At 32.0% G+C, this 17,640-nt stretch overlaps 3 protein-coding genes and 1 long non-coding RNA gene across 5 annotated transcripts; 3 read left to right on the top strand and 1 right to left on the bottom strand.

Moving 5' to 3' along the window:
• The first annotated feature begins 2,841 nt into the window (after window positions 1-2,841).
• On the top strand, window positions 2,842-3,789 carry LOC134273871 (uncharacterized). Its single transcript, XM_062756091.1, has one exon. The coding sequence runs from the start codon at window positions 2,842-2,844 to the stop codon at window positions 3,787-3,789; it is 948 nt and encodes a 315-aa protein (XP_062612075.1).
• Window positions 3,790-4,898: 1,109 nt separating this feature from the next.
• Window positions 4,899-6,383, bottom strand: LOC134273872 (uncharacterized). The gene is made up of 5 exons (XM_062756092.1): window positions 6,318-6,383; window positions 5,953-6,098; window positions 5,587-5,806; window positions 5,261-5,357; window positions 4,899-5,016 (listed from the first exon to the last, which is right to left on the bottom strand). The coding sequence occupies exons 2-5, from the start codon at window positions 6,046-6,048 to the stop codon at window positions 4,899-4,901; spliced, it is 531 nt and encodes a 176-aa protein (XP_062612076.1). The 5' UTR covers window positions 6,049-6,098; window positions 6,318-6,383.
• Window positions 6,384-7,283: 900 nt separating this feature from the next.
• On the top strand, window positions 7,284-11,018 carry LOC134273869 (uncharacterized). Of its 2 annotated transcripts, XR_009993500.1 has the most exons (4): window positions 7,284-7,351; window positions 8,744-8,804; window positions 8,981-9,047; window positions 10,681-11,018. It is a non-coding gene; the product is annotated as an uncharacterized LOC134273869 (long non-coding RNA). The 2 variants fall into 2 exon arrangements; XR_009993499.1 differs by lacking the exon at window positions 7,284-7,351 and having other exon boundaries at window positions 8,622-8,804.
• Window positions 11,019-13,899: 2,881 nt separating this feature from the next.
• LOC134273868 (uncharacterized) lies at window positions 13,900-15,901 on the top strand. The gene is made up of 3 exons (XM_062756089.1): window positions 13,900-14,115; window positions 14,382-14,409; window positions 14,962-15,901. Exons 1-3 carry the CDS (start codon window positions 14,024-14,026, stop codon window positions 15,217-15,219), a joined length of 378 nt encoding a protein of 125 aa, XP_062612073.1. The 5' UTR covers window positions 13,900-14,023; the 3' UTR covers window positions 15,220-15,901.
• The last annotated feature ends 1,739 nt before the right edge of the window (window positions 15,902-17,640 follow it).

Genomic DNA, 17,640 nt, shown 5'->3' with positions numbered 1-17,640 from the left:
GTTAACTGTATTTGGAGACGCATTTTGAGAGTATTTATCGAAATAAAACCAAACTGTAGGAGGAATAGCATTTTGAAAGAATTTCACAGAAATTTCTATTTTTAGTTACCACGGCAACACCGTTCATCGAAATCAAAAACCGATACACAGAATTATGTATCTTAGTGTAGTCTACTTGTGGGCCAAGTTATATTGAAATCAGACCAAAACTGTAGGAGGAGTAGCATTTTGAAAGAATCTCACAGGAATTTCTATTTTTAGTAACCACGGCAACACCGTTCATCGAAATCAAAAACCGATACATAGAATTATGTATCTTAGTGTAGTCTACTTGTGTGCCAAGTTATATTGAAATCAGACCAAAACTGTAGGAGGAGTAGCATTTTGAAAGAATTTCACAGAAATTTCTATTTTTAGTAACCACGGCAACACTGTTCATCGAAATCAAAAACCGATACACAGAATTATGTATCTTAGTGTAGTCTACTTATGTGCCAAGTTATACTGAAATCAGACCAAAACTGTAGGAGGAGTAGCATTTTGAAAAATTGTTTACAGACGGACAGACAGACAGACAGACGGACGGACGACGGACGCATTACTATCGCATAAGCTCTTCTGGTCTCTGACCAGTAGAGCTAATGACTAAGTAAACTTTTTTAAGAGTGTTGTTTACCTACAAATTATGCCCCGAAACATTTTTTGACCAAACTAAAATTGTAAAGAATCGTTAGAGGAATTCATTTCTCATATTTGATAAATATGTAGGCATCTTCCATTAACTAGACCTTGATCTTAAAGATTGCTAATACAAAGAAATACACGTCTAATTTATTTCCGCTTGCATAAGGACATTTATCACGAAAGTGGAGCCATTCATCAGTGACGGGTCTGTGTACCTATTGCATTTTATTTTATTATTCTACGATATTTTCTTCCGTACTTAAACACAATAATAGAATTAAAAAGTTCATAAACAGATGAATGTGTTAGCCAGTTAAATTTTATAATACATCAGTTTCCTGTTCTTTGTCATAGATGATGATGTCTTTGTTTGGAATATTTGATTCTCGGTACATTTCGTATGAGGTAAGCTTTGATACGTACGTTCTGTATAAACACTTAATATATTTGAATAAGTAAAATAAAAAACAAACATTCTTAGTTCTCTTTATCCATTAGTGATATTTTCAATAGGTATATTTTGTATTTACAAGATTTATGCATGAAAAGAAATAAAAATTTTAGTTTTGAAACTTCTATTTAGCTATTTATTTCTTTATAGTTTTTGCAATATGTGTTGGTTTCTACTTTCTACTGTGTTTAATTGTTTGGTATTGACAATTAAACTATTTGTTGACATGTTTTTATTTGTTTATGGATAAATGCCCATTGAATTCCAACCTTGCGTTTTAATTTGTGTTAAACACAGCACCGCCATATCAGGTAACCATTTTTGAATACTTTATGAACAAAATGTCTTTAAATTCATATGACGTTTCATTTCACATCAAGGGAAAGGGACTGGTCCCTTAAATTATAGGCTTAGATCCAGAGGGGCTTAAAGTCTTTAGTCTATAACTCTTTATTGATCAGAAAGGTCTAAAGCAAAAGCATTCCTTTTAAACAATGTACAGAGGTATATTTCAAAATAATGATCATCCTTTGCTTAAAATGTTATTTTAGGGGCCAAAAAACTAACTCTTTGACACTTTTTATCTCTAGAAGAGGGAGTAATTTAAGATATAGTCTTGAACAAAAGTTGATCAAAATTGATGTTTTTTTTACCTGTGCAAACTTTCAATTTTTGCTAAACGCTCACATTAAAAAAAAATCTGAAAAGTTGTTAAACAAAACAAATGACCTTTCATTTCTCTTCATGAAAAAGTGACTTAGACACTTACAATAGGGCTCAGAAGGGCAAAAAGTCTTAAGTTTTGTCTCATAATGGCCGAAACTTTGCTATGCATTACTGAAACAAGAGTGCAAAAGTAACATATGAGAAAAGATTTTGTAAATCTTGCGTTATTTAGAGGTTATTAAGGGATTATATAGGGAGCACATTATATCCCGAAAGGGGAACATTTTTCAGCATCATTAATATTTTCACTAATATCTTTGTCAAAATCACATCTCATCCTATCAGCAAATCGGACGGAAGACCTTGTTGCTCGCAACAATCTCATTATCATTTTAAAATAAAGGGTTTTATATGAGCAAATGTAACAAAAAGAATTATCTTTACTGTCTAATCTGAGATTCAATTTTCAGAGCAGTGTGTTTAGAGACATACCATCCATTAATGGACGTGCTTGGATTCAACACCCAGTGTAAAGTACGGCAATGTTCTCGATGTAAAGATGGCACAGAATTCTACTGTAACACGTGTAAACATGATCTGTGTCTACAGTGTAAAGAGAGACATGTTATTGATCTAGATACCATATACCATGATGTTGTGATTTACCGCGAGAAATATGATTACATCCCAATTCAAGAGATCTGTGTGAAGCATTCCGACAAAATATATCAAAAAATACTGTAAAACGTGCGATATTCCTGTATGTTTCCAGTGTAAAGAACACAGAAAACACAAAACATTTGATATTAAAAGGGCATATAAAACACACCGAAAACAATATAAAGAAATCGTTCATAGTATCAGAGGCAATACACATTTATAACAGCTGTTTTCTTCTTGCAGAAATCAAAGCCGATTTGAAAACTTTTCAGAAGAAAATTATAAATTTTTATTCCAATGTTTCAACAAAAGCTCAGAAATTAAAAGACCTCATAGATATTAAGATTGTTACTGATAAAATCAAATTGAGAGGTTATATAATGGATAGATTTCAAAAACAGAGTAGAAAAATAAAAAGACACATTGCAGACATTCAGAACTTTGAATATAGATCTGAACAGTCATCAAACAGATCGGTAAAATTTCTCTCAATACTGAAAAATTCCAGAATTCACAAAATAAAAGACACACCTAAACTTAAACGTCATATCATGCTGTCACTGAAGGAGGAAATCTTCATGAAGGATGTGATAAGGTTGCTGAGTGAAATCCAAACCAAAGAGTCAGGAAAAAGACAAGCTAGAAATGAATGTATGCTAAAACTTATGCCTGTGCCTAAATTACTCAAATGGATCGAGACAGAAGTTAGTGAAGTTACACATATTTCCTGTCTGTCATCAGACCGCGTCTGGATCAGCGATGTGATGGAAATCAAGATGTTCCTGACAAACATTGCAGGAGAAAAACTACGTCATATAACAGATATGGTTTATACTTTTGGAACTGTTGGATATCATGCAGTAACCTCTACCTGTGATCTTATTTATGTCGACGCTGATGGTAACATTATTAAACTATCCAAAAATTACAGAAAAAACACATTGATAAAGAATACTGAATCAAGAAAACCATCTTGCTTATATATCTCACGCTTAACAGGAGATCTGCTGGTTGGCATTTGGGATATAAGAAAGGCAGGCATTGTAAACCGTTACAACAGCAAAGGAAAACACATACAGACCATACAAAACAAATTATATTATCAACCAGTCTACATCACAGAAAACCGCAATGGCGATATTATTGTGTCTGATTGGGATCGTAAGGCTGTAGTGGTGACAGAGCGTGGAGGAAAACATCGTTTCTCCTACACAGGACGTTCTTCATCATCATTACCGTCGCAGGAATCATGCCATGTGGAATATGTACAGACGTGTTTTCACAAATCCTCGTGTGTGATGCAAACACCCGTACAATACATGTATTAGACAAGGATGGTAACCAACTGTCGCAAATATGGACAAAACAACAAGTGAAATACTTTCCACATAGCCTGAGTTATGATGAGAAAACTCACCGATTGTGGATTGGATTCAGCAACAACAGAGTGTGTTTATTCAGATATATAAACCGACAAGACATTTCCATACGTAATTGTGATCCCCACTAAATAAATAAATAAATAAATAAATACACAGTGTATACATGGTATGTGTATACATAGATTCATTAGAATAAAAATATCAGATACAAACAGACATGGAGCTTTTTTACAGGTCATTATTTTTAAATACACCATATAGGTGCCAATACTTACCAATATAAGTTCATTTTCTCCTTTATCATATATAGCTAAAACATCTCCCATTCAGTGATATATTATAATTATTTCAACTAAATAACTCAAATTTATAAGAAATTAATTCGGTATCATCAAATTTGACCATGACCTTGGAGTTTGACCCACGTTTACATGGAAATTTTAAACTTTTTACTATAACTGTATCTCCGTACAGTTAATACCAGAACATTTATAATTCACATAATAATGTATTCTTTGTAGAGAGACCCTTCATTGGATACCAACAATTTTGATCCTTTGACCTTGACCATGTAGATTTTTGTACTTGCAAAAAAATCTTTAACCTTGGCTATAACTTTTGAACAGTAATGGATAAGGCTTTCATACTTCATATAGGTAATACTTGTAGAAGACCTTTTATTTGATATCAAAAACTTTGACCCCTTGACCTATGAGTTTGACCTACTTTAAAAAAAAAGCAAACATTGACCATAGCTTTTAAAGGGTTACGACTACACATATTTATTTCTTTTATCCAATTAAATTTCTATTTTAATATCTACTACACATTTAGTAATACAGATTATTCTAATAAGTTGATGGAAATATTTTAACAGAAAATCAAATTTTAAGCCACATTTTACATTGTATTCTTACTGATAAAGATAAATGATATACATGTGTCACAGGTGGTGAAAAATCAAGTCTCAACCGGGACTCGAACCCAGGCCCTCTGGCATACCGTGCCAGCTCTCTAACCACTGAGCTATTGAGACCCGATGTATTGACTGACTTTCACGCACCTGTGAACCCGGTGACACATTTAATTAGTGTGTTTACAAACCTTGTTTGCTTCATCCACCCAGTACTCTGTAATAGGTATACTAGTATAATGATGATCAACAGCAGCAATCTGAAATAAAAAAAAACAAAAACATGTATATGGGTTATAGAATAAATCTGATTTTATGAGGTGAATACTTGAGAAGATGAATAAATTTTAGAGGTTTATGTGTGTAAATACATTGCAGTATAAAAATAATGCAAAATAAAATGGCACCTGTATATCGGCCTTTTAAAGAGATATCTGAGTGCAATATCTTGTGATGTCATAGAGCAGTAATTGATAAGCTGACTCCGAACATAATCTTGGTAACCTGGCATTTTTCTGAATTTTGCTGGCCGTGGATTGAATGTCCCCTTCTTCAGACAGTTTTCTCTTTGATGGAATACTTTCTGCCTCCACTGGGACACCTAATTATAAAAATCACCATTTCGAAATATAACTTACATGCATTTCCACTTCATTAACTATACTCGCTACAAAAGCTTACTAATAAGAACCTGTCAAAATTATTTTTGAATTTGATATGATGTATTGTTGAATTTCTTGCAACTAATTTTATTTCTTAACACAATTTTTGGAATTCATTTTAATGAAATTTTGAAAATGTTCATTTTTTTTTTGGCCAATTGCTCTTACCATGGTAAGTTGCCTTTGGTTTGTGGAAAAGCTGCAGATTTTCAGTACAACTTTTATCAACAGCAACATTCCCTGTCTCTGTAAAATGCTGCAGCATGAGCATGACAGCAGCTAGGTGCTTACAGGTCCCATGGGGTCCTTTTCCTGCCGGACACTCGCAGTCACTATTTATGGCATCTCCTGTCCTTTTGTCCATTTTCAGTTTATAGTTATAAGAAACCTAAATGTAATATAACATTTTAAAAGGCTAGTTTCTTAAGATTACAGAATATACAATTGCTTAATTATTTCACTTTGTATACATTCATAAACTCAATTCTTGCATATTGTCACAACTAGACTTCAATATTAGTTTCCTAAAGATACCTTATTTTTCATCGCAGCACCAACAATCCCCGTAAAGTAGATGTCATTTTCTTTCACAACAACAGAGCATGCCTGCACTCTATTCCCTTGGAACATTGCAGAACCCTTGGACACTGCCTTAATGTCTTTCGTAAACTGCTTATCACCTGGAAGTATTTTATAAATTAAAAAATATATATGGGTACTTATACATGGTTTAACAGTTTTTAAATGAAAAAAAAACTATATTTATAATAAGTTTTCAATCATAATACCTAATTAATAGGTATGTTGTTAATTAGATTGCAATAACTGATTACAATGCACTCTTTAAAACTTTAAATCTTTATAGTTTTGAATCTGAAGTAGTATTATATCATACATACCTGCTATTCTGTAAACAAAATATTGGTTTATCTGCTCCGTAGTTATTTTTGGCAGGAAAACTTTATGTTCTTACAGCTATTTATAAGAACCAGGCAGAAATGAAAATAAGTGATTCATGATAGTCCTAGATTTTTCAAAAACTATCATATTTACATTAAGATACATCAAACTAATTACTTAATCACAGTTATAAATGGATTTCATGCATAGTTGATTAAAAAATGAATTCAATATATACTGAAACAGTCAACAATATCCATTGAAAGGTGTCTGTACGTGCAGGTGATTTTTTAAGAAGGCCAGCACTCTCCTTGAATATGAATTATAAAATATTGAACATCTAGTATCAAAGAGTAAAAAACAATTAAAAAACCCATGGGTTATTCTAATTACGAATAGATATTGTGATTTTAAATTTTGTAAAAACATGAAATTCTAGTTATCTCCCTTGGCACTCTTTAGTAAAAGGAGTTGGAAAGAGTGTATTTAACTCTTCAGTTTAGAAGGTGAGGATTAAGAAATGTGTGTGATTTCATCTTCATTTTGGAAGTTTTGCCAGTTTTCATACATCCAAGGGGCATGTAAGTCTAAAATGTTTATAAAATGTTTATTATAAATATATAAGCATAGGATAAAAAAAAATAACTGCCTGCAATTTGCTTAATTTTATCTGACAAAAACAAAATTTTATTTCCTAAACATGCTAAATGAGAACAGAGTTTGAGTGTGTTGAAAAAGCTAACTTGTTTAACAATAACATCAAAACTACTTAAATTCAGTTAATTTTGGGGGAAAACGTTTAATTTTGTACTGGAATTTGAACACTAGCTCGCTGCTGGGGATTACAGTATGATGAGTATCTCTCTTTTCCGTCGATACTCCGTTAGTACTGCAATTAATATACTGGAAGAAGTCCTCAACCTAAACATACATGAAGTCATAGCAAGAAGCAGTGAAAGCCACATGCAGAGATTGGATGGAACATAATTTTTTCTATGCCTCGGCGCCTCTATGGATGTCATATTTAGATCAGGTATTTAATACATAACACAGACTAATGTATAAACAAAGACACTATTGACTATTTTTTTTCAAATTAAAAAAGGGAAAAGTCGAGAAAAATTGATAACAAACATACAGGTTGACTACTAGTAAAATTTACCAGTCCTGCTAAAAATCTACCAGCTTGAGAAAATAATTGTCTTTTGTAAAATTGATTTTTGAAACTAGAGGTACTGTGAGCAATGAGTAAATGATACCCCCCCCCCCACCCCGCCTCCCATATGAATATAATATGTGTCCATGTTTTGCTGTAGGAAAGTATTATATTAAGAATGCCATACTTTCATACAATACCATTATTTTTTTTGCCTAATTTTACTCTTTAACACACAAAATCTCAGGAGCTTATGGGGCTTTGCCCCCTGGACCCCCTTTTCATTCAAACTATGGTATGACTAACATATGACTGTACTTTGGAACATCACGATCTAGACCCCTTGCCTGAACAAATTTATACACGCCCCCCCCTTCCCCCTTTGAATCACAAATCCTGTACTGCTCATGATACCATTAGTTGATTCGTAAGCGATTAATCAAATTAATAAATTTTAATTAATGAAAACTTTAAACAAGTCCAGCTGGGCATCGATATGTGCAAATTGGTAAGCCCACAGCAAAATTTGTGCGTATCGGGCGGTCAGGCGCACTGTTATTTCAAACACTGTTTTTGGAATGGCCAATGGGTCCTTCTTAAAATCATGAATATTTAATTAAGCCCTGAAAGAAGCCAATTTGTTATGGCAAAACCATAATTACTATTTCTCTTATTCATTTAATCAAAATGTAAAATTGTGCCCTTTCAAACTCTATATTTCCAAACTTTTATATGTATGATATTCTTCAAATGCATTTCCTTTTATTTGAATTATAAATAAGGGTGAGGAGTCCTATAAAATTTAATTGACAAGCAAAAAAACCAATAAAATATTGTTATGGTTTTATCAGTTGAAACGGGGGGAGGGGGTGTTAACCTCCCCGAAAAAATTGAATAAAGACATAAAACCCTATCCAAATGGGGGGGGGGGGGGGGGCTTCCCAAATATTCCTACAAGCAAATATATACACACATAGAAAGAGAGATATTTATAAATATAAGAGCTCATACAATATGCATGGGTTTCTGCCAATGTTTTCATCTAATTTAGGTTTGAAACTTAAAAAATAAAATTTGATCCTACAAAACTATAACTCTTTTTCAATTTATAACTAATAGTCGTATGAATTCATGATGATATCACTAGTACATGAGGGAGGGGGAAGGTAAATAAATATTTAATTATCAATAATTCAAAAGCTAAATTGTTATATAAATGTATGCATTCTCTTGTCATATGATGAATTTCATGATTTTTTATCATTTCAGATGCAATCTGAGCCTTGTTCTGAATTTCAAAATCCCCTTTGACAACACCTGCACAGCTGAGGTAATGTAAACTTAAAAATTGAGGACCAAAGTCACCAAGAAAAGATTATCAATTCAACTAACGTTAGTGTTATATATACTTTATATTATTTATGTATCATTAGCTAATTCGGTATTTTGTGTTGACAACTTGCAGTTTTTTTTTAATTATCATTAAGAACATTCCTTTTCGTTTAGAAATCAAGGACCTTCTGACTAAGGGCTGAATTATAGTGAACACTGCCATTCAGAGACTTTGAAACAGGTATTTCTTCTGCTTTGGATTCTCTGAAGTTTTTAGCTCACCTGAGTCGAAGACTCAAGTGATCTTTTCTGATCAAAGTTTGTCTTTTGTCTGTCATTGTCATTCTTCAAGGGGAGAGAATTACAAAAATAATAGCATTACTGATATCTTCTCAAGAAGCAATGGCCCAGGAAATATGAAACTTACGTGGAACCATTGTCGGGTAGTGTAGATGCAAATTTTTCAAAAGCATGAACCCCAGTTGTAGGATGGGGCCATTAGGATGATCAAAGTTTAACATAGGAATATATAAAAAAAAATATTTTAAAATCTTCTTTTTGGATACAGCAAGCCTTGATTGGTAATATTTATATGAAAGCATTTTCAGGTGGTGTAGATTCAAGTTTGATCAAATCATGACCCTTGGGATAGGGTGGGACCACAAAGGCCAATCAAAGTTTAACATAAGAATATAGAGAAATAAATCCTTTAAAAATATTCTTCTAAAGAACAGAAAAGCCAGTAAGTTATTATAATATACATATGGAAGCATTTTCTTGTAGTGTAGATTTGTTCAAATCATGACCCCCCCACCCCCCATTTTAGGGTGGGGCCGCAATAAAAGTTCAAACTTGTAGGGAAAAACTCAGTTAGTCAAAAATAAGTACCCCATAAGCATCCTTAGTGTAGATTCAGTTATGTTCAATCATACCCCTCCCCCTCTCTCTCTCCCTGTACAGTACAACTCGGTTATAACAAACTAGGACCTGTAAAAGTACTTCGCTATATCGATAATTAGTTATATCCATATTTGTAATTTTTAATATTTATATAGTTGGGGATCCAAGAGAACTTCACTATATCTGTGAATTCACAATGTCTGTGTTTGTACTAAACAAGTTTTACTGCAGTTACATATATGTGGAAGCCAAATATGAGTAAAAGATGTATTATTGTAAATGTAACACAGTATCATCTTCTTTATTTATTCAATCCATACAAATGTTTCTTTGAATATTGGAACCTAAAATCAGTAGAAAGTTAGAAAGTAAAATTTATAAAATGCAGCATATCTAAACAGAATTTTTGTTGTAAAAAAAAACCCTTTTCAGATGAGCAAGGCTGTAATAGTCATACCAATATTTAGAATCAAATAACAGCTAACTACTTGAGGCAAGGATAGGATGAGGGTTAAAAAAGGGGTTACATTACTTGAAAATTTAGAGAAGAATTGTAGAGCTGAGGTTTTTCTCAAGAACCACAGGGCCAATTTTTACCAAACTTTGCAGGGCTAAAACCCTTCACAAGGGGTGATAATCAAGAAAAGAGAACTGGGGCCACTGGGTCAGAAAAGCTGAAACTTATGTTAAAGCATCCAGGGATTAAGTGTACATTCTAAATTGTTTAAATCATGTCCTCCTCCCACTAAGAAAAGGCCTAAACCACAAAAGGTATCACAAGTAGGAAAATCTGGTGTAGAACAGAATGGCCAGTTACTCTGGTGAGTGTTATGGACCATGGTCTTCTTGTATTCATGATCATAGAGAAAACGAACCTTAGCTACTCTCTTCCTTCAACAGCAACAAGAAAAAATTGCTTTATGGAATGCCTATTTTCATTAACAAAGTTCAAATTTTGAATTATATTTTTCCAGATTGATGAATCAACTACATGCATTATGTCAGAGGATTTAGCTGGAGCAAATATTTAGCAGCCAGGACACATAGATGTACCTGTACAGTTGATACAGATAATCTCAATGGCACATTTCTAAATGATGGCCAAAAAAAAATCTAATAAAGACACTGTCAGTTTAAAACTCTTTGAAAAGAAAAAGAAATCCAGACCAGAAACAAAGGATATTGATTTTTAAGCTCCTCCAAATCTAAAAGGGGTTTTATTGAAACCAAGACTAGGATACACCCAAGGATGTTGAATATTACACCCCTTCAACATAAAATTTTGAATTTTAGTTTGCCTATCTAGTCAAGAACATGGATTTTTTTTTACTTTTGATACACTTTATAATGTTATATTGACATTTTTTTTTCAAGATTTCTTTACTGTAAACTAATATATTTCAGCAAAAAGTACATTTAATACAGATGATTTTTCAAAATTGCTTTGAATACAATTGAAATATTTAGATCATGTCTCTTAAAAGGTTAATCACAGTTACCACAGAAACCAAATATTTGTTTAAAAAAAGTTATAGGTACAAAAAAAAATGTTGTGTCTTTCAATATCTTAGCTAATGGCCACTCATACATTTTTCTTCATAAAAGGGAATCTCATTGGCTAAAGTGTATAGGCAAATACAATATTTTTAGAGATGTCGTCATGGTAACCAGATACAAATCACAAAAGCATATTTAAAAAAATATATATATATTTTCATGCATTTACAATAAACTGTGAAAATAATACATGTATATTAGTCAATAATTATTTTGTATTTTATGGAGATTTTGTAAAGACAATCTACTTAAAAAAGCATTTCCAGAATAATTTGTTACCATGGTTACAAAAATTTATGAGAAATCCACTGGTTTTATCTAATATTTGCAAGGTTTAGGAGAACATTTTCTATCTTATATTATCATTTTTTTTCTGTGCTTGTGGTATTTTTTCCACAACATACTCTGGAAATGATGTATTTTGGTAATTTCTTGAAAAATGAATTTTTGTGATATTCTGTTGCCATGGTTACAGAATATTTTTGAAAAAACCATGGGTTTTGTTTTGTTTTATTAGAATTAAGAATGTGGTCTTTCTATCCCATGCTTTCATTTTTCTTTAACATGTGGGATTTTTTTCTAAATATGCTCTTAAAAATGGGTATTTTTGTGAAAAATGAATTTTTGTGACATTTTGTTGCTATGGTAACAGAATATTATTTAAAAACCCATGGGTTTAATTTCATTTTATTGAAATTAAGAAAGTGCTCTTTCTATTCCACATTATCAGATTTCCTTAACATGTAGCATTTTTTCTTACTATGCTCCTAAAAACAGTTATTATTGTGAAAAATTGAAAAATGAATTTTTGTGACATTTCGTTGCCATGGTAACAGAATAATTTTGAAAAACCCATGGGTTTTATTTAATTTTATTGAAATTAATAAAGTACTCTTTCTATTCCACATTATCTGATTTCCTTAAAATGTGGCATTTTTTCTTACTATGCTCCTAAAAACAGTTATTATTGTGAAAAATGAAAAATGAATTTTTGTGACATTTCGTTGCCATGGTAACAGAATATTTTTTAAAAACCCATGGGTTTTATTTAATTTTATTGAATAGGAGAAAGTGCTCTTTCTATTCCACATTATCAGATTTCCTTAACATGTGGTATTTTTCCTTACTATGCTCCTAAAAACAGATATTATTGTGAAAAATTGAAAAATGAATTTTTGTGATATTCTGTTGCCATGGTAACAGAATATTTTTTTAAAAACTCATGGGTTTTATTTAATTTTATTGAAATGAAGAAAGTGCTCTTTTTATTCCACATTATCTGATTTCCTTAAAATGTGGCATTTTTTCTTACTATGCTCCTAAAAACAGTTATTATTGTGAAAAATGAAAAATGAATTTTTGTGACATTTCGTTGCCATGGTAACAGAATATTTTTTAAAAACCCATGGGTTTTATTTAATTTTATTGAATAGGAGAAAGTGCTCTTTCTATTCCACATTATCAGATTTCCTTAACATGTGGTATTTTTCCTTACTATGCTCCTAAAAACAGATATTATTGTGAAAAATTGAAAAATGAATTTTTGTGATATTCTGTTGCCATGGTAACAGAATATTTTTTTAAAAACTCATGGGTTTTATTTAATTTTATTGAAATGAAGAAAGTGCTCTTTTTATTCCACATTATCAGATTTCCTTAACATGTAGCATTTTTTCTCACTATGCTCCTAAAAACAGATATTGTGAAAAATTGAAAAATGAATTTTTGTGACATTTCGTTGCCATGGTAACAGAATATCTTTTAGAAACCCATGGGTTTTATTTAATTTTATTGAGATTAATAAAGTGCTCTTTCTATTCCACATTATCAGATTTCCTTAAAATGTGGCATTTTTTCTTACTATGCTCCTAAAAACAGTTATTATTGTGAAAAATGAATTTTTGTGACATTTTGTTGCCATGGTAACAGAATATCTTTTAAAAACCCATGGATTTTATTTAATTTTATTGAAATTAAGAAAGTGCTCTTTCTATTCCACATTATCAGATTTCCTTAAAATGTGGCATTTTTTCTTACTATGCTCCTAAAAACAGTTATTATTGTGAAAAATGAATTTTTGTGACATTTTGTTGCCATGGTAACACAATATTTTTAAAAAACCCATGGGTTTTATTTAATTTTATTAAAATTAAGAATGTGCTCTTTTTATCCCATGTTATCAGATTTCTTTAACGTGCGGGCCTTTTTCTTAATATGCTTCTAAATATGTTGGATTTGAAGAAATATTGTGAAAAGTGAATTTTATGAAATGACCTATGTTTAATTGAAATTCAGTACCTTTAATAAATCCTATATAATTTTATCCGTATGGTAATCATCTATCATTTTGTATGTACTTCTCAGGAAAAAAAGATTTATTTAGGGTACTATCATCAAAAAAGCTCTGTTCCTGTGTTCAAAAATAGCTAAATTCACATTTTTTTCAATTTTTTGCTTGGTTGCCATGTGCATTTACATGGTGCATTGTTTCCATGGCAACAAAGGCTGGCCAAAAAAATTATGTTGTCCAATGATGTTCCCTTGGTCCATGAAGCAACATATTGAAATTTTGTAAAAATCTGAATTGGTCATGAATCACCCCCTGCCTGGTTCTTACAAATAGCTGTACTTCAGGGTATATGCCCTTTAAGATTTTCTCTTTTGTTTCCTCAGTCAGTAGTTGACCAGATATGTGTAGGAAGGGACTGTGAGGGGATCCCTGACTGCCCCCAGCCTCCGGTGGGGAAGACCGTTAACTACATGATCTCCTTCCCCCATAACTATCCCCCGGGCACTCGACCCACCGACATGAAGAATAACTGGATTGTATTCAGGGATGATAAAGAAATGAGGTACTGTATGCTTTAGTATAGTCACTCTGTTTTATGTGTTTTTGGTTATGTTTAAAAACCATGCGGAATCAATAAAAACCCCTTTGCTGTGAACATGAATTCATAGTGAGTTTATAAGGTGTGTCCTTATTTTTTTAAGCCAGATTAATAATTTATTTTATAAGTAAAAAATAATTAAAATTTTCTGTTAATAATTGAGTTTACTGTGATTTATGTATAAATTTTGGTATGAAGTCAGAGATCATTGTTTTTCTTCATTTTTTCAGGGAGTGGATCGCAGCATTGGAAGATGTGGTAGGTGTCTGCCTGGAAAAGCATTTTTAAATGTTTTTTTTGTACATACTGATGACTTTTATAATGCCCTTTACTCTAACTGGCTGAAGTCTATTAACATTGTCTTCCTTTTAATAAAACACTTGCTAATAGGTACAAATATTTTTTTTATAACCTTTTGACCTTGATATTTAAATTTGACCCACTTAAAAAAATACCTTTGCTATTAGTTTTTGAATGTTAGGGGTTAGGGCTTTCAAATTTAAAAAGTATATTTCTTGTGGCAAGACATTTCCTTTGGTACCAACAATTTTACACCTTTACCTTGACCTTTGAAATTGACCTGCTTTTGTTAAACTTTTAACCTTTAATAATAAACTTTAAACTTTGCCATAATTTTTGAACAGTTGGTACCATGGTTTTCATATTTCAAAGGTATATATTCCTTATGTCAAAATCCTTCTTTGGGTAGGAGACCAACAGTTTTCTCATTTGACCTTGAACTTTGGCCTACTTTTGATAAAATTTTAACCTTGGACGTAAATTTTCTTGTTTTTTTCCTTCAAATTTTAGTTGGATGTTAAACCATTAGGTGTCCAACCAAAACCGAAAAAGGCACAACCCCGACAAGTTAAGGAATCATCGCAGTTAGCACCACTCGAAAATCAACCAGACCCAAAAGAAGGCCTCCCGAAGGATCCGGAGAAAAAAGATGACACTAAAGGAGAAGAAATGCAAATCAGTCACACCAATTTCCATTTGCTTCTGGCCCGCGGGCAAGCTTCTTCCAGGTATTCGGAAGACAACATGCCACATTTCGGCCAGGCTTAATGTTGGGGGGGGGGAGAGATTTTAATCCTACTGGCCTTGTTAAACCTACTGGCCTTGTTAAAACTATAGCATATTTAAATCACTTGTGTTTAAGATATTGAAATTCATTGCAGCAAAGTCAAAAAAATATAGCAATGTTTATTTAAATGTATAAAATCAAAAACATGCCAGGTGTTTTCATATGTTATTGTTTCACTTTTGGTGTAGGTGTCTATACGTACATGTACATGTAAGGCCATAATAAAAATATTCCTAGATTCTCATCCCCGCCCGCCCCGATTTTATACCCCCGCCTTGATTTTTTTATTTCTGTTTTTCTTCTCTTTTCTTTCGTCTTAATTCTGATCGGGATCGGTATTCATCTACCATTCTACTTTCATTTTAAATCCCACGAAAGTCGACATGATTTTGACAGCTGAAAAGATGGTAATTGCTGTAATACATGCGTATATATTTTTAACAAGGATCATTGGTTGAAAAAGATTGGTGATGATGTGAAGTAAGAGATAATTGAACCTTTACTATGACTTTTATTCGGGTATTGTATATAAAATTACACCGATTGACCAGGTCAATAGAAAATCTGCAAAATTGAAAAAATAAAAATTATAAAATAAAAGCCGCCCGCCCGCCTCGATTTTTTTTAAAAAATCGGATGAGAATTTAGCAATTTATTTATTATGGCTTATAAAGAAATAACTTTTGGTTGACAAGTTTTTTTGTAGGGCCATTGTTTAGGAGATTGATCAGGGTTCGAAATTAACTCATGTCCGAAAGTCCGAGACTAGTAAAAATTGTGTCGGACTAGCATATATTGTAAGGTACTAGTCCGTACGGACTAGTGCAAATCCGGATATAAGTCTTGAATTGGTTCACATTTTGTTAATTTTATTTCCAAGTCTCTTAGATGTTTGAAAATAAATGAGAAACGCAACTGCAATAAAGTGTTTTCTACATTGTGATCAATAGACAAAGACGTGACCATGTGGAGATTTCTGAAAGTTAAAAACCCTCTTTCTTTCACCACATGCTTCCAACTGATGTATGGACACATATTTCATTGAATTAATTGATAAAATTTTAAGATTTGTATTATTCTTTTTACATACTATAGGGCGGACTAGTGGGATAAACTTGCGGACTAGTGGAAGCTAGAAATCACTGCAATTGAGTGTAGTACTAAAAAAGTTAATTTTGAACCCTGTTGATCCCTCAGAAGTTCCTCAACCAATTGGGGATCAATCTTACAAACTATAGGATTGTATAAAAACTTGCTTACCAAAAGCTATTCAGATTTAGGTGCCCTGATGCGGATTTAAGATATTTAAATCCAAAATAAAATTTTTCATTTTTTGCACTGTAAATTTATAGCCCATTTGAGATATTATATCCCAATTGGACTATTATATCCCATTTGGGCGAGTGGTCCCAACCTGTTGAAGATTTTCTTGCAATTGGTTCTGTATTTACACATGTTTAACTTTTTAAAATATATGATTACATAGGACCAAATGTCTTGTGTGTTACAAAAAAAATGGAATAGACTGTTTTAAAATAATCAACATAAAAAATTAGAGGAAATTCAAGTTACACATGTGTCTTGCACAATACGCGGAAACTGTTGTGTTTACCTCGTTCACTTCCATTTCAGTCTCGCCGTCCATGTCTTCCCCGTCACTTGGATCCGACATTTGTTCAGCTGTATCTAATTCTCCAACTCTTTTCTTTTTAGTTGCCATTTCTTTTTATTTCTTGACAAACTGAAAATCTGAGTGCTTTTCCAGAAAAAAAATAACAGGAAGCAGTTTAGTGTATGTTTCTCGAGCCCGACTTTAATTTCCGGAATACCGAGCTTCCTTCGTCTTGCGTTGGTATATCGCTTCATATTTCTTTTTCCTCATAATAGATACACATTTTTACCAATAACATAACATCTAAAATAAAAATAAAGGACAAGATAGGATAAGACCCCTTTTTTGGCCCCTTGGTCTTTTGTTTGCATTATGAAAAAATCATACTGTCTCTAAAAAAAACTATTTCCTGTTGTCATCCCTGCTAAAAAATGAGTATTTGTGATCAGGTATGGGATACAAAGAGGTCACAGAAAGGACAAAAGATATCATGTTTATTTCCGAAAATTCTCATTTTCCTGTAAATTTATATCGATTTCGCGACGCAGTATAAGTGCATCACCTGTATTTATTCTTTTAGTACGATAAATTATTTCTTATTTATAACATATAGTGTATACTACTTTTCATAGAAATCATATACATTTATAAATATAACATACACACATAATTATATATTACAAATTTATTTATGAAGCATACTTGTATATTTTTTAAACACATATATTCATTATTTTAATGTATTCCCATATAATAATAATAATTCTTATTTCGATTGCTATCTAAATTT

The sequence above is a fragment of the Saccostrea cucullata genome, unplaced genomic scaffold (assembly GCF_032062105.1).
Source record: "Saccostrea cucullata isolate Sc308-1 unplaced genomic scaffold, CSIRO_AGI_Scuc_v1 ctg7236, whole genome shotgun sequence".
NCBI classification, from domain to species: domain Eukaryota; kingdom Metazoa; phylum Mollusca; class Bivalvia; order Ostreida; family Ostreidae; genus Saccostrea; species Saccostrea cuccullata.
Note: the sequence above shows the minus strand (reverse complement) of the source record. Positions and strands in the feature narration are given on the sequence as shown.

Bases quoted from the DNA above. Each gene is read 5' to 3' on its own strand.
- LOC134273868 (XM_062756089.1), top strand. From the start codon at position 14,024: ATGATCTCCTTCCCCCATAACTATCCCCCGGGCACTCGACCCACCGAC. The intron at 14,116-14,381 runs GTACTGTATGCT...TCATTTTTTCAG, and splicing joins AGGGATGATAAAGAAATGAG to GGAGTGGATCGCAGCATTGG. The intron at 14,410-14,961 runs GTAGGTGTCTGC...TTCAAATTTTAG, and splicing joins TCGCAGCATTGGAAGATGTG to TTGGATGTTAAACCATTAGG.
- LOC134273872 (XM_062756092.1), bottom strand. From the start codon at position 6,048: ATGTTCCAAGGGAATAGAGTGCAGGCATGCTCTGTTGTTGTGAAAGAA. The intron at 5,358-5,586 runs GTAAGAGCAATT...TTTTATAATTAG, and splicing joins ACCAAAGGCAACTTACCATG to GTGTCCCAGTGGAGGCAGAA. The intron at 5,017-5,260 runs GTTACCAAGATT...TTTTTATTTCAG, and splicing joins AAAATTCAGAAAAATGCCAG to ATTGCTGCTGTTGATCATCA.
- LOC134273871 (XM_062756091.1), top strand. From the start codon at position 2,842: ATGGATAGATTTCAAAAACAGAGTAGAAAAATAAAAAGACACATTGCA.